This window comes from Mycotypha africana (assembly GCF_025528875.1).
Source record: "Mycotypha africana strain NRRL 2978 chromosome Unknown BDF20scaffold_13, whole genome shotgun sequence".
In the NCBI taxonomy this organism is placed as follows: domain Eukaryota; kingdom Fungi; phylum Mucoromycota; class Mucoromycetes; order Mucorales; family Mycotyphaceae; genus Mycotypha; species Mycotypha africana.
The window spans coordinates 465311-486031 of NW_026515737.1; the positions used below are offsets into that span (position 1 = coordinate 465311).

Here is a 20721-nt window from a genome sequence, read left to right on the forward strand (position 1 = left end):
AATAAGAAAGAAGAAGAATATGGTTGAGCAAAGTTGATTTTAACACTGTAGATAAGGCTCGAACAGCTTTAAAAAAAAGCCGCGTACTTTCTCTTTTTTCTTCATGTTGTATGATTCACGTTGTTCGATTTATGCTATTGTGGAGTTAAAAGAAGTTTATGAGATACGGCTGCATTCAACAATATGAATTTAAATTACAAAGCTGTTTAGCCAATCAAAATCATTTACCTTATTGTATGTGGACAATTCTGCCAAACTGCCGCTGAGACGACAACGTACAATGGAGGAAGGCATCTTTGTGTTCTGGCAAGATTCACTTTTAGCTCGAACAATCTTCAAATGACTTGTTTCTGATTAACCCTTCTATGTTCATTGTTATAGCAACAGAACAACCATACGCCTCAACTCCGAATAATTGATTACAACTCACAAGAATACAAAGAAAAATAAATAGATAAAAAATTAGTTACTATTCCTATTTCTTTTTTTTTTTACCTTTTTTTGTTCGTTGTGGAAATTTCAACAAAAAGTCAATCAGCACGGTACCAACAATGGAAGATGCCATAAACCAATTGCAAGTTTTGGTAAGCTATGAGCGACCTTTATTTCGGTTTCATTAGCCTATTGATGCATGCTGATGATTTTTATGCTATCACGCTTTCTCGTTTAAGGGTGTAACAAGAGGACAAGCGAAAAGAGCCTTAGCAGTAAATATATGCCAACTGACAGAATATTTCAAGCGATATACAGTTTTAAATTGATTCAGATCTTTTCCTATTGATACTGCTTTCCATAAGAGATATAATAATGATGTAGCTAGAGCTGCTGATTATATTTTCTCTGGTGCAGAACTGAGTGATGAGGACGATGAAGATTATAATAATGATATGAATATCGATGCTTCAGTAATTTATTCAAATACTTTCAAATTTTTATTATGTACATTTCATTTTATTAACAATGTTATTCCTCCCACTACCACCCTTCTTCTTGTCTTCGAAAGGTAATCGATGAGAAAATGGAAACAGATAAAGAAATGGCCATCAGATTCAGTCTTGAAGAGCAAGAAAACCGTAAGCTTATGAGATAATGCACAAGGTGCAATTTTGCATGAATCTCGTTTAATTAAATGGCATTAAACACTTTAGATACCACTGCACCGAAGGCTTACCTTGATAAAGCAGCTACTTTTACTTCGCAAAAGCCTGCTGCCGCTCCGGATTGGAGTGTCGTTCCTTTCACTGCCAAAGAGCCGAACGTAACTTCTATACCACCCTCTTCTTCTTCTTCTTCTTTCTCAGCTGCTTCTTCACATTCAACAATGACAGCACAGACTTCAGTCGCAGGAAGATATAATTCACTTACATGGTGGAGTGACCCTGAAAACCCTAATGAGAGAAAAGCGCTTAGAAATATACCCATTGGATTGAGGCCTCCTTCCTCCAATTGCGCTTATTCACCAATACTGATTCAAGCTCTATTTCATATCACAGCATTTCAGCAATTGATACTCGCTTATCGACCTATACCTTACACTTATGGTGGTGATCACGCTCATGCTTCAACGTCGAAAGAATATTGGCGTGGTTATGGTGAACCTGTACCAGGCTATATTTTGCGGGAGGTGAAGACGAAAGTACCGATCGTTAAATCGACGAGTGGTACTGATTACAGCTTGTCAACGACAGCACCGACACTACCTATCGCATCAGAGATACCGACATCAATCATACCTACAGAATCAGTTTCGAGTGCTAATAGCCATTATAGTAACACTGATTACATCACTGATAAAACAGTAGACAATCTAGTGAATGTAGACGTTGCTGTTGATACAATGCAGAAGTTAACGCTTCATGAGGATAATTCTTTCAATAATGACAATTTGACGGACTGGAATATTGAGCATATGGATACCCCATTCAATGAAACTATCACAAGCACACCATTCGCTAGTAACATAGAGGAAGTAGAATACGAAGAACGTTATGAAAATGAACTGCAATGTGTACCCAAATCAGTTCAAGCGCTAGCAGAATTACAAAAGATATTCGGATTTTTGGGGTTCTCAAAACGGAGATACGGGAATATTGCTCATTTTACCAGGGCATTGAATGCTAGTGGCCAGGAAGCATCAGTAGCTATTCATATGCCTCGTACAAGTCTTAACAACAATAGTCGACTAGATTGGAAGTATAATGAGAAGTCATTTGATGGTAAATGATTAAGTTTTTCTTGATGAACCCAAACGATGAATTATTGATCTTGTTTCCTTACGCTTTTCAGCGTTTATCGAGATGTTGATCACTTGCTTGTTGGAAGCTGGCAATTATTCGGACGATATCGATTATGAAGCAAATCTTAAACGGTAAGATTTCAATTTGAATTTGAAGACGACGAAATGTAGCAAACATTATAACACTGACTTTCGAAAAGGCTATTCCAGTGGAAAGCAAAAGTTATATACGGATATGAAGAGGATACTGAAGAAGTCAACTTCCTAACACTCAACATACATGAGCATATGAATTCGATCCATCTTTGTTTAGATCCCTTAATGTATGAATCTCTTGAGCCACATCAAATTAAACAGGATGGAATAAACAGAGATGAGTGCGACCCATCCATATCTGATTCAGAGCAAGAGACAGATGAAAAGGAGCAGTACAGATTCACAACTTTCACAGAAATACCGCCTATTTTGATGATAATATTGGAAGACAGAGATGAAAAAAGAACAACGAGGTTTAATATCGAGCAAACAGTTTATTTTGACAGATATTTAGAGGAAAAGAAAGCTATATCATTAGAAGGATTTAAACAAATGGATACTTATCGTAAAGAAATACGCCAATGTCGGCTTGACTTGGAGAGATTAAGCAATAGCAGCAATGCTAGCCATCACGATAATTTTCAAACCCTGAGCATGCCAAGCATTCTTGATTTAGCAATGGATCATTTTTGTTCTAGGCAGCAGTTTGAGGAAGAAGATGATACGAGTGGAGAGGATCCATTAACGCCAGAAGATATTGAACTTGTTCAGTCATCTATAAGCAAAATCAAACAGTCAATTGTGGCAAGAATAGAGGACTTGGAGGCTCGTATTGAAAGCCATCAACAAAAGATGGCCAGCATATTCAACAATAGGGATGATTTAAAAGATTACCCTTACTCTTTGCGAGCGTCATTCCATCATGATGGTTTAAGCGGAACAGGACACCATTGGGCCTACATTTGGGTAGAACCCGCTAAACCTGCGGAGGAGAATTTATTGCAGGATATACCCTTGGATGCTAAAAGTGAGCAACGAAATTGTGACGAACATGCCAGGGGAGGGGGTTGGTTCAAGTTCTGTGATGCATCGGTTGAGCCTGTTACTGAAAATGACATTTATGCTGATCCTGTATCACCTTTCGCTCTTCTGTACACGGCTGCAGATAGCAATGCCAAGACGTTACCGAGGTTCACGAAAGAACAACTTTACAACGATTGGATGCCCAACACACTCAAAGTAAGGGTTTATTATAATACCTATATCATGGACTAGGGTGAATAATACTGGTAATCAATTTATTGTAGGAGTTCATTACTGCAGATAATGAGCTGTTTGAGAAAGAACTATACAGTTATAACAATCCCTCAACAATAATGGATGAAGTAGTTGTAGAGGAACCCATAGGGCCATCCGCCACGTCATACACATCGCCCTTCCATAACATTTCGAAAGCAGCGTATGAGGATTCAACAATAGAGGAGGATATTCCCCTACGTGAAAAGCAAGGCTCTGTTCATTATGAAAATGAGCATGTAATAGACGAAAACATGACATATCATTCTCCTAATTACAATAATCCTTTTGTGTCTGCGATTAACAGAAATGCAACAAGCCCAACACATACATTCAATGTTAACAATCCCTTCTTAAGTCACGCACCACCGACACTCGACAAAGATAGCAATCAAGTTCAAATTGAATCTAACCATCAGAGCAATAATTCTTCGTATTTATTCTCAGGACAACCATTTTTGAAACTACGCGATCGTGTCAATAATGAGATTGTTAGAGTTTCTACCTTTCCCAAAGATGATTATCGTCTCCTTAAAAGGTAAAAATACCACAACGTGTTGGATTTTTTGTTTGTTTCATTGCTGCTAACGAATGGCTTCAAATTTTTATAGTTTCGAGGTATTTTTAGCTCGTACTCAACATCATCTAAATTTGGAACATTTGTATTTGCTATATTCAAAAGATAAGGCACCTAGCGAAAGATACAATATGGTTGATAACAACGTTGATGAGGATGAAATCGAAGCTGACTATATTGTGGATGAAAAAGCTGCTAAAGAAGATAGTGAGTTGAAATTAATCTGGAAAGAATATGAATCTTATTCGGCTATCGGCACTATGATTACTCAAGCTTTGATATATTTCTCAAAGAAGGATTTCGCCAATGCTTTGCAGCAATTTTTGGATACGAAGAGAGTAGAAGCTTCATGGAAAACACAAGTGATGTTAGATACCGATTTGTCAACTGCTTACTCTGGATTGGAATCTATTTCTTTCAATGATTTGGTAAAGAGATTTGGGAAGGCTTGTCTACAGGTAAATAAGAAATGGGGACGAACAACCTTGAATAAGTATCAATAGATCGAATCATGAGAGCACTAATTCTGATCTTCATTTCTTGTATTCTTATCATTATTTACATAAGATTTTAAATAGACAAGCTTATATGAAGGCAATCAATCCGGAGCTTAGAACAATAGGTCTACAAGATGCCATTAAAATTGCTCAGCAAGCTCAAATGATAATCGGTCCCGATTACATCCAAGAAGACCCACTCTACCAAACATTTAAGGAAGTTTGGCTATCTTTTACAGAGAATCCGAATGTTATGGCGGAAGGAACGTTGACCTCTCAACAGGCAGAATTATTGAACAGTTTGTTCATGATATACTTGGAAGGACATGTTGGTGGTATAGATTATTCTGCACGAAGTTCGGCTACAGTTAGCAGATGTACTTCCCCTGTTTCTAGTGAGCATACTGATTTTGATTCACAGACGGATAATGAGTTACCTATATGGCAAAGATATAAAGAAGCTTGTGAAGAGGCAAACCAGTTACTGTCTTCACTTTCCGATTAAAAGAGAACGCTTTCATTGCTATATTGAATAAAGAAATAAATTACACAAAATGATTATAAAATCACTCTAAATTAGAAGAGAACTATTTTATGAACAATACTTTTTATTGAAATGAGTAAGCCGTTTAAAATTCAAAAGAGCATTATTATGTCTATTGCTATAGATGCCATTTACAGAAAAGAAGTACCTTTATCACCCATTTCAACATGCCTTAAAGAAAAAGCTAAAAGCATTATCTGCTCTCATTGAACCATCGCCTTTGTCGCTTAGATTTGGGCATTTCAGAACAACTCAAAGATTGGCTTCGGAATTTCAATCCCATTGACAGCAACTTTGTATGGGGTTGACTTTTTCCCTAAAAATTGTCCCTTGCTCCACTATCGTTTAGACATCTTTTTAAAACTTGGATCTGTATAACGCACAATGTCATTACAAAGCCGAGCATTTTCTACAATATCTAGAGTCATCAAAGCACCTGCAACGGCAACACCGGCCTTATCAGCAGCTGTTCATAAAAGAACAGAAAAACAACTTAACAGTAGGTTAAAAAATTGGGATTCTGCTTTTGTCAGATTTGGCTCTCTCCTACCTTATACACCTGTCCTAACTGGCAACTTGTTTTTTTTTTTAAAAGACAAAGAAACCATGAATGCTCAAGTACAATCAAAGATCTGCGATTTATTACAGAATACAAAAGAACGTAAGCTCAAATTCTTGATTGTGTATTATATATCGATAAATCGATAGAATGGTATGTTAACAATGTTACTTTTTCTCCTCCGCTTCAACTTTTCAGAGGACAAAGTGAAGTTGGCAGCAAGTAACCGGTTCCAGAAGTATCATCATCCCGGTGACACTTATCACCCAATGGATTTAGATGATACCCGCTACAAGGAGCAACAACGAACTCTACGCAACAGTTCCAAAATCAACTCGGAAGATCCCTTTGACCAATTAGGGATCGATCCACTCCACCAATACAAGAACTATAAACTTTTGACAAGATTTATTTCAGAAACTGGAAAGATTTTACCAAGGGATCAAACAGGAGTTAGAGCGAAAAATCAGCGTAGATTAGCGAAAGCTATTAAACGTGCTAGAGCAATGGGTAAGTAACAAAAGCAAGAGATTATGAGGATGGGTTGGGAAAAATAATGCAAAGCAGTTAAAGATATTGGAATAATAACGCTTGAAAATAGGCTTTATTTCTAGTACGAACAACCTTCAATATCCTCAGAAATACTACTAAAATTAGCAATACATCTTTTTATTGATCATGTCGTGACTGGAATGGTATATAACTATTTACAGAATTCAATGCGAAGGTCACTTTTCCTTTAAACAAAAAAAAAAAGAAAAAAGTACAATATATGTATATTACTACTATTACATCTTTGAATATCTCATGTATTCATTCAATATCGAAGCGCTACGAAAAAATAGATCCAATGATGATCAGTTTTAACGATTGGTATCATGCTTTTTATAGTTTAGTTTTACCTTTGTTGCATTAGCACTTTCTTCTTCCCTTGCTCTAACTCTGGCCACTCTGTCAGCCATGACTGGATCAGGAACTAACGTTCCTGTGCTGACAGTCTTATCACAGCCTGGGATTGGACAGACCCTAGATCCTCCAGATCGTAACAAACCATAAATTGCGCGTTTTGAAAAGGTATGTCTACAAGGTGTACTATTATCGTACAAAGAGTAATGAAAAGTCAATTGTTATTTCCTTTGTATGTTTTTCTTAAGACTTGAGTATCTACAACATTACTTTGTTACGGGTTCCTCGAACCATGTTGTGGTAAGTGGGCATTTGAGTGAAATCTTAGTGGGGCCCATTACAATATCATCATCATCGTTAGATACTAAGCTAGGCATTTCTTCGTCAGGGTGTTTTATACTCCATATAGTTTGTCTGAACTGAATGTATCTGTGATTTGTATAATATTTTTCTTCATCTGTCTTAGTTTCATCTTCCTGCGCAATTTGATGTAATAATGTCTCGTAGTGCGCGACAGGATCCGTCTAAAAGATAAATCCAAATCTAGTTTAACAAAATAACTTCTGCAAAAGCTCTATATATAGATCATCGCATTTTTTTGTTTTTTTTTTTGTTTTTCTTTTTCCACAATACCACGACTTCACCGTTATCAATTTGACTTTTTAATGTTTCAATAGCTTGCTTTTGTTGGTCCATCTTACGTTCAAGATCGATCAAGTTTTTAAATCGCTGGTCAATAGTGACTAACTACGTTTTTAGTGGGGTTGAAAAAATGGCAACATGTATGAATAACAATATGGGGCTTTCTCATTGCTCTAGAAATCCTGAAATCCTGAGTTGCATACTTTGTCTGATTGATCGTTTTCTTCGCGATTCTGCGCGGCCGCTATCAAATTTTTTCGGCCTTCTTGAATAAAGCCATAAACATCATTGAAAAAGCTAGTAGCATTTCCAAAACTAGTTCCGGGTTTAAGACTGTAATTGTCTCGAAGACTTTCAAGTGTTTGCTCTTCAGCCATTATTGCTGACTGTTGTGAAAAGAGAACGGCAGTGAAAAGCGCGACAATACTGTCTTTAAACGGGGAGCGCAAATTCAAAAAGTTTTCGGGGAAAAGTAAACGAAAAAAGCTTTTTAAGTTTGCGTCTTACCAATGTAACCTTTTCCTTGTAAATCATAGAAACACTGTTGAAATACGACAACGATAAAAAAAAAAAAAAAAGGCTTGGTCGTACATCCTTAATCTTTTTTCTTGCCTTTAACTTCCTTTTTCTTTCTTTGTTAACTTGAATTGTAAAAAAGATATACCACAGTTACGTAAGCTTCACTATACACTTCAAATTTTCATCATACCAAAATTGCACTTATAATAACACTCTAATAAATAGCTTTTAGAAAGATACCAATGACAATTTCTCAAGATATCGATACCGGGGAGAGTCAACCTTTATTGAAAAATCAGCAAAATCAGCAGAATTCAGAAAGTTTAAAGGATCTAAAAGGCTATGTGAAACCATTGATTTCTGCTTTCTTTATCAGTATCGTTGCTGGTATCAATGATGGTAGTTTGGGTTCTATTATCCCTCGCATTAAAAGCTACTATCAAATCACAAACGAAACTGTCTCAATACTCTTTCTGTGCTCAGCCTTCGGCTTCTTTCTGAGCGGTGCATTCAACGGCTATATTGTTTACAAATTAGGCCAACTAAAAACACTTTTTCTTGGCTCAACCATGATGTTTATCTCGTTCTCGCTTTTATCCATGGGACTACCATTTCCTTTCATGGCATGCACAATGCCTTTTGTAGGCGGAGGTATGGCGTTGTTGGATGGTGCAATGAATGTATATACTGCTAATGTACCCCTTGCAACCCTTATGCTAAATGTATTACATGGTAAACAAAAAAGGACTTATTAATTTTTGTGTGGTATACTCCTCTCCTCTACGATTATGTAAGACTTCTCATCTCAACTTTTTATCATTTATAGCCATTTACGGAGTGGGTGCAATGATAAGCCCTCTCGTCGCTTCCTTTCTATTGAAGCATGATATTAGTTGGAAAGGAATGTATTTTTTCTTAGCCGTTGTTGGCTTTGTCAATATAGCTTCTATCGCGTTTGGTTTTTGGCATGTTGACTTTGAGGATGCTAAGCATATCGGGCAAGAAGAAGTGGTTGTAGTAGAAGATCCATTATCGGCTTCGCCTCGTGGGGACACCGGATCTCAACACCAGCAACAGCAGCAGCAGCAGCAACCTGTTGAACTAAAACATAGCGAGTTGACTAAGAAAGCAATTTTTAACCGAGTCACCATCATTAGCGCTGCCTACATATTGATTTATGTAGGCGTAGAAGTAACAATGGGTGGTTGGGCATATACATTCTTAAAAGAAGGTAGGCATGGTGATGAAGTGATTATGGCCAATGTCGTTTCTGGTTACTGGGCTGGTTTAGCAGCAGGTCGAATCCTTCTTGGGTATTTGTCTAATCGTTTTGGAGAAAAATTAACGATCATGATATTCACTATGACGATTATCATTTGCCTGGTGACAATGATGGTGTCAACTGACATTGTTTTTGATTCCACAGGTAGATAGAGTTAGCGCATAATTACAAACATTGTTGTGGTAGCCATTATCTGCATCAAGATACTAAAAAATTATTCCGTCACACAATAGCATTGATCGCTATTGGCTTCTTATTGGGCCCTATGTTCCCTACAACCATCTCACTCATGTCCAAGGCTCTTCCTAGGAATTATCATGCGACTGCCATTGGATTCGTAGCTGCGTAAAGTTATTCAGTTACTTATTGAGCAGTCATAGAAGATTAACGCATTGCTTTTATTGTTATAGGCTTGGTGCTGGTGGTGCTGCCTTATTCCCGTTTATGACAGGTCAAATTGCTGGTAAATTTGGTATTTTAATTGTGCCTTTTGTTTGTGTATTTATGACTACCGCTATGGCAGTTCTGTGGGTGTTCATTCCTTCAAAGAGACCCCTTCTCGCCGCATTTCGTCATTCTGGTTATGAGTCCGTATAAAATCCATTTGAGAACCAGCAATCAAAAGAAAAATAAGGGGAAGTGAAACAACAGATCACAAAATGGGGGATTGTCTAAAGGCTAAAAGTGGGTGACTGGGTTATACGCATGAATTTTGGGCAAAAAAAGAACCCACTTTAAGTGATAGAAATAGTGTAATTTTTAGATTTTCGTTTTTTTATTTTTCCTTTCTTCTGCCTTACTGCTATTCACTCTTGAATCTATTAAAATTATTATTTCTTCAATGTTGAAGCAGACTCTTTTCTTATTAGTTTATGCACAATTGGTGTTAGGTGCAAACACTATTATTGATATTCTGAAAGAAGACAACCGTTTTGAAACACTCTTAGCCCATATCCAACATTTTCAACTTGTCAGCTTCATAAACGATCTCGATTCGGGCACTTTATTTGCACCTGTTAATGACGCATTCGCTAAATGCGAATTTGAGCTGGATCGATCAACTCTTCTATACCATATCATAAAGAAAAAGAGGGAATACAATGAATTTTATGACGGACAGCTTGAAGAATCACAATATGTAAGACCTGGATATTTGGGTCCCGACACAACAAAAGCAGCCGGTCAACGTATCAAAGTGACGACGAAAGCTAATAATAAGAAAGTGTTTATAAATCAAGCAAAAATCATCGATAAGGATTTACAAGTGAACAATCAAACTTACATCCAAGTCATTGACCAAGTATTGAGTCCTCCTGCTTTATTAGGTATATAACATTAACACTAAAGTATGTGGAAATAAGTTCAATACTGATTCATAATTTTATATGGATATAATAGGAGATACATTGTTCAATAACAACAGAGCAATTTTTGACCTACTGAATTCTACAGGCAAATATTCTTTCTTGCAACAGAATAAGCCATTCACATTATTCCTATCTGCGAAGGAAAACCCTTTCGAACAGTTCAATGCTATTGAATCGACATATCTAACTTCCAGTAACGGCAAAAACGATTTATCACTTTTCTTCAATTACAGTATTGTTGATAAGGCCATTTTTTTGGACGAATTTACTTCAGGAAAAACCACCTGTAAAGTTAGACATCATCTTGTCTTATTTTTCTTGAATTTTTTTTTTTTTTTTGTTATTTATTGGGGCTTTCGAAAACTTATGAGTTGCTTTTGATACTGCGCACATAGATAAATCTCTTTCGGACAGTCCACTGGTATTAGCAGCTACAGAAAAAGACCAATCTGCTACTGTCAATGGCTTACCTGTCAAAAAATCTGATATTGTTGCCGCCAATGGAGTCATTCACATGATTGACGGCACATTCAGACCTGATATAATTCAGTTCAACACTCGAAAATACTTGTATGGCATGAATGCCATGCACATAGTAGAGTTATTAGACGAATTCAATTTAAGTGACCCATATTTAACATCAGACACTAATACTACTGATTCAGGGAGCGACAAAGCATCCGCTTCGGTGTCAACAAATAATGTCTACACTTTTCTCATACCGCCTCAAGAAACCTTGAATAAATCCTTGATTACAGAATCATGGCTGAAATACCATATCTTTCAACAGCCTTGGCCAAAAGATGCTCTTGCGAATGATATGCTAATTGAAACCGAGTTCAGGTCAAATCAACTTTCTGGTCAAGGACAACGTGTTCCTGTGTATACACCTGGTACGTCTTCTAGAAAGACAATTCAGTTTGACAAAGCTCGAGTGATTGGTGATTATGGTAAGATAACATCTTCCTCTCTTCTTGCCTCTTTTTCAACAAGAGCTAATTGTCAATTTTATTGCAACAGTAAATATCAATGACAATATCATATATCAAGTATCAGAATCTCTCACCATTCCAGGCGATATCATTGAAAAAGTACTCTTAGAACTTGACTTATCCACTTTCATTGCCACTCTTTACGTATCAGAATTAGTTGAAGAGATAAGGAAGACACCTGGTCTTACCTTGTTTGTACCTACCAATGAAGCCTTCCACAGCCTCGATCTTGTTGCAAAATATCTTGTTCATCCAAGCGCCAAATCTCATCTGCAAACTGTTTTACGACACCATGCCGTACCTTCTTCTCTCCTCTATGCTGACGTTATGAGATCGAAAGTACATGAGGTACTAACCTTGGCTAACTCTACACTGCGTATCACACCTCCTTCTGCAGACGCAACTTCACCCATCCATGTCGGTGCACCTGAAAAACAGCAACTACAACGATCTGAAGGAACAACCGGTTCAGTCATACGCTCCGATATGCTCGTTTCTAACGGTGTTGTTCATAAAGTGTCAGAAGTTCTCATTCCACAATCTGTCCAAATCACCAACCAAAACCTTTTGGTCGGCATTGAAGCAGAGACGATGTTAAAGATTCTGTCACAAACGAAATTATGGGACACCATCAATCAAGAGAATTTGGTCGTGTTAGCACCCACTGAGAAGGCATTCGCAAAGTTGAACGACATTGATGCATTGTTGGCTAATCCTTATGAATTGGAACGGATTGCTAGATTACATCTTATACCTAGTGTATGGCAAGAACGCTGGGTATTATTGAATGACATTGGCAGTAAAGGGGGAAGAAGACGCGAAAAAATTGAATTTCCTACGTTGCTTTCCGAAGACGATAAAGTAGCCATTCGCGAGAATGAAAAAGGTGAATTGTTTGTTGAAGTCAAAAACGGTGGAGGTAACAACCGTGGGCACGTACTTGGTTTAGGTCGGGTTACTGCAGGTGGTGGTGTGCTTTTAATCGATACCGTATTGATGCCTATACGAAGAGGTTTATTTGGTCTTCCGTTTGTTTGGTCCGTGATTGTTACCCTTGTCATCATTATTCTTGTAGGAGGCCTTTCGTCTATGATTGCATTCTTTGGATATAAAGTTTATAGTCGTAGGCGTCTTGGTTACAGGCCAATTTACTAATATTTCTTACCTTTGTAAAATATATACCTCTAGCATTGATTCATTGTTCTTTTATTTGCACCTTTTGCATAAAAACTGAGTTAAAAAACTTTGCTTACTTTTTATTACCTTCTTCTTTCCGCTCATCATAATAAAGCAGTTTTATTTCGATTTAACCGAGGGCAATGAACGACTTGGCAATGTTAATCACTCAAAATGACTTTTTAGCTCTACTCGAAAGATGCGAACAGCTTGAAATACAAGTACAGCAACTTCAAACTCTTCTCGCCAGATCTCATTGACTAAATCGCTATTTCATTAGGCTGTTACGGATGCCAACATTGACCTTTCACAAGTCTATCCTGTATACTTGGCTAGCTGTTTATTAACAGGCGATCTGTAAGTGTGCTCTCTATGAAAATGAAGATAAGTTTCTCTTTACCCTGCAGCTTATATGTGTTTATAAAGTCAGACAGCACGACACGTCCGGAAACGTAGCTTAAATGCTAAAATACAAACAGCCCAAATTGATGCTATTTGGCGTGTTGTAGTCGACTTTATTACCAAAGATTATGCAAAAATTTACCAGGACTTGGACGGATTTCAATGGAATGATTATATGCAACTGGCCACTCATAAAATAAAAATCAATTTGAGAGAATACATGGTTCAACTTGTATCGAAAGTTTACTCATCGATTGAAGTGAAACAAGCAGCATGTTACTTTGGTGTTTCCGAAAATGAAGCAATTCAAGGTAAAAGAAAATTGAGGCAATGCACACATTTTGATAGTGAACTTGACGCACTATACCCTTATGTTTGATAGAGCTGACACAAAGGCATTGGAAGTACGAGGAGGCGACGCAAACCTTATACCCAAACAAGCAGAAAGGTAAATGCCAGTATATCTAAACAGTGTCAATGATGAACATTGAATACATGTACTAATTTTTGGTAATACTCATAATGTAGCGTCGGTATCTTCAAATTATAAAAACAGTAATCAATTTTCAAGATTAGCAGATATTGTGTTAAGCCTTGAAAAATTTTGATTGCATTTCATAAGACAACTTTGATCATGTTGAGCTTATGATTGCTTTTCCACATTTATTCATTGTTGACAATGTATATATAATACTTTTTCACACTTCTTAATATTATTGATCATTCGATTGATCCTTTATCGTATGCCAAACTTTTTAGGTCTTCTTTAAACCTAATTATAGAAAGGAAGCCTATGCAAAACAATAAAGTTATAGCAATAATAAACATCTTCATATTGTTAGAATAGATTCTAGCCCAACTTGAAGTGCGTCAATAAAGTGAAAAAGATTAACATGGCTAATGGTACTTTAACCTTCATGAAGGGATGCCATAATAGCTCCTAGAGTCAGATATGAACTGCATTTGGTATAGTTGGTGAAAGAGACAATGGCTTTTATATTCTGACTTTAGGCCAACCCACGTTTTTGTTCACGGGCTTTTTATCTTGCGACTGGAGTAATGGAACAAAAAGTATGAAAGTCATATCATTGTTGTGCTTCGCGTTGATGTCGACCAGTTAACCACCGTTGACGATATATTGAAGCTTTATTGTCGAACCTGCATTCCTGCAAATAGACTATTTACTTGCTACATCGACTATATTATAAACCACAGGGCTTTATTATGAAAAGCTTAATCATATTGAAAAGCATCAATGAGTAAGATAATCATACTTTCAAGATCTAAGCGCTTCCAGGATTCTTACTTTGTATAATATTGAATAAAATACAGTCTATAGCAGCAGAAATTGAAAATATCCTGGCCGATTATTATCCATTATTAATATCTTTTTTTATTATGTTTCTAATTTAGCTCGTATTTGTGTATGTCCATTATATCATTATACTTTTCGACAAGTTTGCTCATTTTTATCATATGCCAATCTTTTCAAGTCTCCTTTGAACCAAAGTATAGGAAGAGAGCCTATGCAAACAATAATAGCTACAGCATTGATTGACATTTTCATATTGTTGGGCGGCACAGCTTCTGGACCAGCTCGGAGCGCGTCAATGATAACACAAAAAATCAACATGGCCGCTGTCACCATAGACCACATGAGAGATGCAGTTATAGCTTCCGGAATTGGATATGTAACTTGAGCGTACAAAAACCAGAAACGAATAAGTATACATACATCAATGGAATGTGGATAATATCTTTACATCACTTACTTTCACAAGCCACTTCCAGATGAAGCGGAAACAATGCGTAGGCAAAGAAACCAATTTGTATGCATGCAATCAATATGACTGGAAACGTGTTGGGCACCACTATATAATAGTGAGAAAGAGCTCACGGTTAAGTAGTCGAGATCAGCCAGCTAAAATGTGCAAGTATAACTCTTCTGCTTACATTCGAATATTAGGATGATGTAGGAAAATAACATCATCGGTGTGAATAACTTGATAAGCATGATGTGCTGACCAGTTTTACCAGCCCAATAACCAGAACATATGCCACCTATAAAGCCAGCAACTACAATGGCCGCTGCACAGTAGCCAGCTTCCATATCTGTATAACCCAGAGGAATGATTGCTTCCATAATTAATACAGAGACAGAAAATACCATACCAGCATTGACAGCACATAAGATGAGACTCCACCAAAACCCACTTATTTTAATTAAGCGCTTAATGCCTTCTACAATATTCATACGATCTTGCTCAGCAGAAGGAGAGGATAAAATAGCCGGTTTGCTTGGAAGGAAAAAGGATGGAATGGCTGCGATAGTAGATATTACAGAAATCACAATCAGCATCCATGGGACATTGACGGATGCTGGAGCAAGAGCAGGTATCAAGATGGGAGCAATGGCCATACCTATCGAAAGAGCTGATTATTGTTTAAATGACATTAGTTAGACCTGCGTGTTCATCTGGTGATCTAATATGAAAGATAGATTGTGATTTACTTGCTAATGTATTAGCTATAACTCGATGTTTAGGTGCAAACCAAATAGAAACCAGCTACATATTAAATTGTGAGTCGTTATCAGAGATTATTAGTGTACGGCAGCATAATATTGATTGTTGGGTGATATACTCAAAGCATACCTTTGTGGCAATGCTATTTGTTGTTGTTGTTTGTTAAGAAAAAAAGATTCGAGTATCAGACAAAGGTGTTTACTAATAAAATGGTGCCTATTCTATCCTTTTACTTGTAAACGAATGGTCCTCCAATGCTCGCTATAACTTGTCCAACCATCACAACAGCAAAACGATGATTTCGAGGAGCAACAATAGCAAGACAACGGATCCAACAACCGAGAAAATTCATCACGCCAGAAAAAATAATGTTGCGTTTTATACCAAATTTTTCGTAAGCCCAACCCGTAATAAGTGAAAAAACAGTATTAACAATAGCTGAGACATTTGATAACCAATTTAAGCTCGAAAAACTGACATTAAGCCATTCTGAAACTGCGGTAGGCGAGCTAGTAGCGCTCATCCACATCAAGGAGCAAGCGCTATTGACTAATATAATACTCAAGACTTGTAACCAAGCAATCCACGTAGTTCCGTATTGTATTTCGGCAATGTTGTTCGTTAATTTTTCTTCGTTTGGAAGCGTAGTACTGTCAATATCTATAGATCCCATCATTTCCAAGTGCTCGGTGTTGTCACCAACGGTTGAAATGATTGTGCTCCCTTCAATCAAAATAGCACTGTTATTATTGCTCTTTATCAATCCTTCTTCTTTTCCCGTAATTACTAGTGGCATAATAAAATATGGCTATAGCTTGTAGATATTCTGTCATAATTGCGAATTATATATAAGTAAACTGGCACACACACATACAAATCGTTTCAACGGTACAAAATTACATTAGTATTTGTAGCTATAGTTGTAGCACAGAAATTACTTGAAGAAAAGAATCTTTAAGTTAGAAAAGATAAAAAGGAAAGAAATTTATTGATATGCTACCCAGTATTGGCATAGAATGATTTGCATGCATAATATGTGGAAAAAATGCATCTTATCCACTGAAAAAGGGACAGTTCTAAGTAAGATAAAAGTACTTTCTAAACTTAAGGAACGCTGGTCCTTATTAACATATTTGGAACAAACGTGAAAATATACTGTACATTGTAGAGAGTCGCTAACATATTCAGCTCAGAGCTGCTGGGGCAAATACAGAAATCTACTTGTTAGATTAAGTATACTGAAAAAAGAAAGAAAAATACCGAAGCGTTAGTTTAGCACGGCTACAAAAATATACTTGGTTTTCACTGTAATATGTTAAGTCATTATTTGGAACACCATAACTGATTCGAGATGATGTAGTGCCTTAGACTTTAACATAAAGGCATATTATATACCTCAAAAGTCAAATTAGCGTAGAAACGTCTTAAAAATTGTTTACATTATACATTCACTGAATCCATAGCTATGTATACTATGTATACAAGTTTGGGCATATGGTTCAGTTCTAGAAATTGAATCTTAAAAGCAAAGGCAGCAATGACCAGATGAAGGCAGTAACTTCTGAACCTGCTTCTGAAATCTCTAAAGAGCATTGTACTTGATAAAGACTAACGTGTATAGCAAGCAATAGACATTTTGGGAAGCAAGAAAGTTGAGATGGAATATGTTGTCTATGATGAAGAAGAAGAATATAACAGTAAGTAAATCCAAATAACTCAATAATGAATATTTTTTCAACTTTTAGTTGCAATAGAAACGGTGATACTATGTGCTGGCTGATACGCCCTGCAATTGCCTATACCCGAGAAGTCCTATTTTTCACTTTAATCTCGCTAAAGGAGAGGTCGAAGTGATTTCGCTGGGAGTGTATATCACTATACAAAACTGTAAACAAGGAACCAATAGATCTCGCTTGGGAAAGAAAAAAAAAAAAAAACCAATGTCAAGGAGCCAGGAATAAAAAAGGAAGAAGAGAGAATAGTAATATAAGAGGGGAGGAGCAGGAGTAGGAGGAGGTGGTCATCGCGTTCACGCACAAGATACAGTGCTGTAAGTGAAATTGCTACAAACATTGTTTTATTTTTAATGGGGTTATCATGAGTTCAACAGCAGCCAAAAAGTTTTCCCTTACAAAAAGAGCCCTAGAAACTGGTGCCGCCCCATATTGAAATCTTGTGGGATAGGAGTTATGTGATAACAGTGAAGAAAAAGAAAGTCGCTTCATGCAATGGTTATGGAAATTATGTTGAGATCTACATAGTGCAATTTATATTGTATCGGGAGTTGGGGTTTTGGGAGTAACAATGTAAAGTTGTACGCAATGCAAAAACCTATTTAAGTCATCATCAACTGAACATGATGTTGAAAGCATTATACAGCACATTGTTCACAATGTTACACAATTGCGATCTCTTAACATTTTAGTAATTAATTATCACCAGCTATTTAAAGAGATAGCAAGACTTTCAAGTGTAGGACGTCAATGAATTAGTAGTGGTTAAACCATATAGTGTTTTACTGTTCAAATAACTACTTGGTATTTTACTCTTTCATTAATGTTGCGTGAAAGAAAAAGAGAAAGCACAATATTCTCAAAAAGGCTCGTAGCCGAAAACCTTCAAAAAATGTGCGATCAATAAGGTATGGCAAAGTGTGTTACACTCCCTGTTCCTTTCATTGTTGTGCGTGCAGTGCGTGCAAACAGCCCTGATATCAACCCCTATCATAAACAAATCTCTTTATTGTTTTGACAGCACATCAAATTTAATGAAAATAAATATGAGGGTCTATTTTGAATTTTATTTTATTTTTCTTTTTTCCTTTTGTCTATTCCTTGTTTGTATTCTGTTAAAATAGTCAATTTCAAGCACAAATCGGTCCCCTTTACCACCCCTTTCCATTCCTTTTACTCTGATCTTTTCCTTCTCGAAGAAAGAAATATCAACGCTTGAAAGAAAGAAGAACTTGTTCTGATCTCCTCACTTGTAATTTATTATTTATTTGTACAGCATCTTCGTTAAAAAATGATGGCCGAGACAGCAAATCAATCTCTATTTAATCAACAACAATATTTCGCAGAGTTTCCGTATCGTTGCACTACTGATATTGACCAGGTAAAGACTACAACAAGAATACTTTCATTCATTATACATTGATGTCTTCAAACTCACACATCCACATCTATCCCATATCAACATATTTCAACTTGGATGGAAATATTGCATGTACTCAGTTTTGCCTGCCAGAAGAAAATGATCTTCTTGAAGACGATAGTCTAGTTGTTGCCCAACACTTAACACAAGAACAATTCCAATTTGAATTTCCACCCAAACATCGTTTACAAGAATTAGCTTATTTAGATACATTAGAAGACGAATATTCATTTTTTGATCCATGTTCATTTACCACAACGGTATATTCTCCGGCTGAAATTACTAGAGCAAACTATCTCATTTACAATAATAACAATAATACAGCATGGCATGATACCATCAACGAAGAGGGCGAAGAAGACGAAGAAAAAGCTCAAATAATTGATGATAGCAGGCTATCACCTCTTCAATTACCAGCACAGGTTGATAAGAAAGCCGCTGCTGCTGTAAATCACTTATTAACAACTGAAAAGCCTGTCGGACCAGCATCCTTTTTATCCCATGCTCAAAATGATCACATGTATCCGAAACAAGTCGCACAAAGTGAAATGCAACGACAAGAAAATGACATGCATCGAGGTAACATGAACCTTACATTTAAAAAAAAAATGATATGGTGTAACTAAAATATCCTTTTTGTCCAGTCAATGCCAATAACATGCTGAAAGATGACGTCGAAGAGGACTATAACAACTTACGCGTTTACTACAATGAGTCAGTTCCTATAATGGATCCTGATTTCGATAGCTGCACTGATAGTTCCAGCAGTGTTCGTACAACGGAATCTAGAATTGTACTGATCAAATTAAACAAATTAGTTAAGCCTCCACATTCAACTACTGCCAGTAACTTCCAACCCCTACAACAACAACCTCTTATAACCTATATCATCAATGATGAAGGTTACATTGACGGTGACATTGAAGAAGAAGAAGAACTAGAATCTAAATGTGTCTTCTACCCTCTCAGTGCTGAAGAGGAGGCTTTAGATGATCTATCTGCCATTCAAAATGAAGCTGCTACTAAAATTCAAGCTGTTTGGCGTGGTTATTGCAGCCGTCGACAAAATCATCGCCATTTCACTCCTTTCAATGTATCTCAACAAGCCATTCTTAACTTGGCGGGCCTTTGTAGTCGCTTTCATCACCGTCAGGTCTCAGCCGTTAACGACAGATTGAAACAGCTTCAGCAACAACTTAGAGAAGAAACAGCAATGAGAACTGCATTTGAAAAGGCGATGGAAGATATGACAGTATTAATTGACCAACAACAAAAGGCGTTATACGATCGTTTGGAAAAAGAGGAACAAGCACGACACTTGTACGAAGAAAAGTTATCTGCTGCATTTGCTCATATTGACAAGCTAGAGCAGAGACTCGAAGCAGAAGTGAAGACAAGAAATAAGCTAGAAGACATGGTAACACGCACTTTGTGCCAAATGCAGGAAACAGAAAGTTTGAAATGTAAGCAAGCAATAGAAGATGCTGAATTGAGAAGAAAAATGCAAGCAAAGATTGATAAACTTACCGAAGCTGCAGCAAACAGCACTCGGAAACCACAAACCACAAGCAAAACCAATATCAGAACAACTAATGCCATTGTTTCCAAAACATCCTCACTAAAGACCGCAGATGTATTTGAAGCCAATAATACCACTACCGTTCGTCGATCAGTTATACCAGCAACTAACAAAATTACCTCTACGACTAATACCAGTACTACTAAATTACCTAATGGAAATAATACCCGCCGCATAACTCGCACCAATCTTAACAATACCTTTTCATCGATGAACACAGTCAAATCATTAACAAAAAAAAGTAATAACATTGCATCATCATCATCATCATCATCATCATCTAATAAGAGCAAACAATATACACGAGAAGCTTCAGTGCTTGCACAACAAAAGCGACGAACCACAGCAACTTCAACTACTAAACGTACCCTCGTACCATCAAAAAAATGATTATAATCATTTTAATTTGTACTACACATTGGAGACCGCCATT

At 36.8% G+C, this 20721-nt stretch overlaps 9 protein-coding genes across 9 annotated transcripts; 7 read left to right on the plus strand and 2 right to left on the minus strand.

Annotated features, from left to right (window-relative positions):
* The first annotated feature begins 190 nt into the window (after positions 1-190).
* Positions 191-2374, plus strand: BDF20DRAFT_203778 (uncharacterized protein). Its single transcript, XM_053074912.1, has 5 exons — positions 191-584; positions 672-707; positions 798-905; positions 1004-1073; positions 1149-2374. The coding sequence occupies exons 1-5, from the start codon at positions 552-554 to the stop codon at positions 2222-2224; spliced, it is 1323 nt and encodes a 440-aa protein (XP_052931578.1). The 5' UTR covers positions 191-551; the 3' UTR covers positions 2225-2374.
* Positions 2375-2950: 576 nt separating this feature from the next.
* BDF20DRAFT_926948 (uncharacterized protein) lies at positions 2951-5638 on the plus strand (the record flags this gene model as incomplete). Its single annotated transcript, XM_053084710.1, has 5 exons — positions 2951-3511; positions 3580-3731; positions 3957-4106; positions 4180-4603; positions 4713-5638. The coding sequence occupies 5 exons, from the start codon at positions 2951-2953 to the stop codon at positions 5145-5147; spliced, it is 1722 nt and encodes a 573-aa protein (XP_052931579.1). The 3' UTR covers positions 5148-5638.
* Positions 5360-6328, plus strand: BDF20DRAFT_204009 (ribosomal protein S18-domain-containing protein). Its single transcript, XM_053074914.1, has 3 exons — positions 5360-5685; positions 5788-5847; positions 5944-6328. Exons 1-3 carry the CDS (start codon positions 5571-5573, stop codon positions 6261-6263), a joined length of 495 nt encoding a protein of 164 aa, XP_052931580.1. The 5' UTR covers positions 5360-5570; the 3' UTR covers positions 6264-6328.
* Position 6329: 1 nt separating this feature from the next.
* On the minus strand, positions 6330-7924 carry BDF20DRAFT_203941 (zinc-finger of the MIZ type in Nse subunit-domain-containing protein). Its single transcript, XM_053074913.1, has 4 exons — positions 7497-7924; positions 7285-7398; positions 6922-7175; positions 6330-6837 (listed from the first exon to the last, which is right to left on the minus strand). Exons 1-4 carry the CDS (start codon positions 7668-7670, stop codon positions 6609-6611), a joined length of 771 nt encoding a protein of 256 aa, XP_052931581.1. The 5' UTR covers positions 7671-7924; the 3' UTR covers positions 6330-6608.
* Positions 7925-7944: 20 nt separating this feature from the next.
* BDF20DRAFT_898486 (major facilitator superfamily domain-containing protein) lies at positions 7945-9897 on the plus strand. Its single transcript, XM_053082616.1, has 4 exons — positions 7945-8544; positions 8639-9238; positions 9328-9439; positions 9505-9897. The coding sequence occupies exons 1-4, from the start codon at positions 8055-8057 to the stop codon at positions 9689-9691; spliced, it is 1389 nt and encodes a 462-aa protein (XP_052931582.1). The 5' UTR covers positions 7945-8054; the 3' UTR covers positions 9692-9897.
* On the plus strand, positions 9898-12732 carry BDF20DRAFT_898487 (FAS1 domain-containing protein). The gene is made up of 4 exons (XM_053082617.1): positions 9898-10419; positions 10493-10747; positions 10857-11411; positions 11482-12732. Exons 1-4 carry the CDS (start codon positions 9936-9938, stop codon positions 12606-12608), a joined length of 2421 nt encoding a protein of 806 aa, XP_052931583.1. The 5' UTR covers positions 9898-9935; the 3' UTR covers positions 12609-12732.
* On the plus strand, positions 12733-13900 carry BDF20DRAFT_898492 (COP9 signalosome). Its single transcript, XM_053082618.1, has 5 exons — positions 12733-12850; positions 12910-12986; positions 13056-13342; positions 13414-13479; positions 13560-13900. Exons 1-5 carry the CDS (start codon positions 12773-12775, stop codon positions 13637-13639), a joined length of 588 nt encoding a protein of 195 aa, XP_052931584.1. The 5' UTR covers positions 12733-12772; the 3' UTR covers positions 13640-13900.
* A 513-nt stretch (positions 13901-14413) lies between these two features.
* Positions 14414-16505, minus strand: BDF20DRAFT_898494 (major facilitator superfamily domain-containing protein). Its single transcript, XM_053082619.1, has 7 exons — positions 16457-16505; positions 15790-16382; positions 15686-15698; positions 15544-15598; positions 14985-15464; positions 14804-14902; positions 14414-14726 (listed from the first exon to the last, which is right to left on the minus strand). Exons 2-7 carry the CDS (start codon positions 16350-16352, stop codon positions 14473-14475), a joined length of 1464 nt encoding a protein of 487 aa, XP_052931585.1. The 5' UTR covers positions 16353-16382; positions 16457-16505; the 3' UTR covers positions 14414-14472.
* A 2206-nt stretch (positions 16506-18711) lies between these two features.
* On the plus strand, positions 18712-20678 carry BDF20DRAFT_839860 (uncharacterized protein; the record flags this gene model as incomplete). Its single annotated transcript, XM_053079326.1, has 2 exons — positions 18712-19288; positions 19354-20678. 2 exons carry the CDS (start codon positions 18712-18714, stop codon positions 20676-20678), a joined length of 1902 nt encoding a protein of 633 aa, XP_052931586.1.
* Positions 20679-20721: the final 43 nt, after the last annotated feature.

Bases quoted from the DNA above. Each gene is read 5' to 3' on its own strand.
- BDF20DRAFT_203778 (XM_053074912.1), top strand. From the start codon at position 552: ATGGAAGATGCCATAAACCAATTGCAAGTTTTG. The intron at 585-671 runs GTAAGCTATGAG...TTCTCGTTTAAG, and splicing joins TAAACCAATTGCAAGTTTTG to GGTGTAACAAGAGGACAAGC. The intron at 708-797 runs GTAAATATATGC...GCTTTCCATAAG, and splicing joins AAGCGAAAAGAGCCTTAGCA to AGATATAATAATGATGTAGC.
- BDF20DRAFT_204009 (XM_053074914.1), top strand. From the start codon at position 5,571: ATGTCATTACAAAGCCGAGCATTTTCTACAATATCTAGAGTCATCAAA. The intron at 5,686-5,787 runs GTAGGTTAAAAA...TAAAAGACAAAG, and splicing joins AACAGAAAAACAACTTAACA to AAACCATGAATGCTCAAGTA. The intron at 5,848-5,943 runs GTAAGCTCAAAT...TCAACTTTTCAG, and splicing joins ATTACAGAATACAAAAGAAC to AGGACAAAGTGAAGTTGGCA.
- BDF20DRAFT_203941 (XM_053074913.1), bottom strand. From the start codon at position 7,670: ATGGCTGAAGAGCAAACACTTGAAAGTCTTCGAGACAATTACAGTCTT. The intron at 7,399-7,496 runs GTATGCAACTCA...CTAAAAACGTAG, and splicing joins AAAACGATCAATCAGACAAA to TTAGTCACTATTGACCAGCG. The intron at 6,838-6,921 runs GTAATGTTGTAG...GTACGATAATAG, and splicing joins TTCGAGGAACCCGTAACAAA to TACACCTTGTAGACATACCT.
- BDF20DRAFT_898486 (XM_053082616.1), top strand. From the start codon at position 8,055: ATGACAATTTCTCAAGATATCGATACCGGGGAGAGTCAACCTTTATTG. The intron at 8,545-8,638 runs GTAAACAAAAAA...TATCATTTATAG, and splicing joins TATGCTAAATGTATTACATG to CCATTTACGGAGTGGGTGCA. The intron at 9,239-9,327 runs GTAGATAGAGTT...GTCACACAATAG, and splicing joins CATTGTTTTTGATTCCACAG to CATTGATCGCTATTGGCTTC.
- BDF20DRAFT_898487 (XM_053082617.1), top strand. From the start codon at position 9,936: ATGTTGAAGCAGACTCTTTTCTTATTAGTTTATGCACAATTGGTGTTA. The intron at 10,748-10,856 runs GTAAAGTTAGAC...CTGCGCACATAG, and splicing joins TACTTCAGGAAAAACCACCT to ATAAATCTCTTTCGGACAGT. The intron at 11,412-11,481 runs GTAAGATAACAT...TTATTGCAACAG, and splicing joins TCGAGTGATTGGTGATTATG to TAAATATCAATGACAATATC.
- BDF20DRAFT_898492 (XM_053082618.1), top strand. From the start codon at position 12,773: ATGAACGACTTGGCAATGTTAATCACTCAAAATGACTTTTTAGCTCTA. The intron at 12,851-12,909 runs GTACAGCAACTT...CTATTTCATTAG, and splicing joins GCGAACAGCTTGAAATACAA to GCTGTTACGGATGCCAACAT. The intron at 13,343-13,413 runs GTAAAAGAAAAT...TATGTTTGATAG, and splicing joins CGAAAATGAAGCAATTCAAG to AGCTGACACAAAGGCATTGG.
- BDF20DRAFT_898494 (XM_053082619.1), bottom strand. From the start codon at position 16,352: ATGCCACTAGTAATTACGGGAAAAGAAGAAGGATTGATAAAGAGCAAT. The intron at 15,465-15,543 runs GTAAATCACAAT...AACAATAATCAG, and splicing joins TATAGCTAATACATTAGCAA to CTCTTTCGATAGGTATGGCC. The intron at 14,903-14,984 runs GTAAGCAGAAGA...ACTATTATATAG, and splicing joins CATCATCCTAATATTCGAAT to TGGTGCCCAACACGTTTCCA.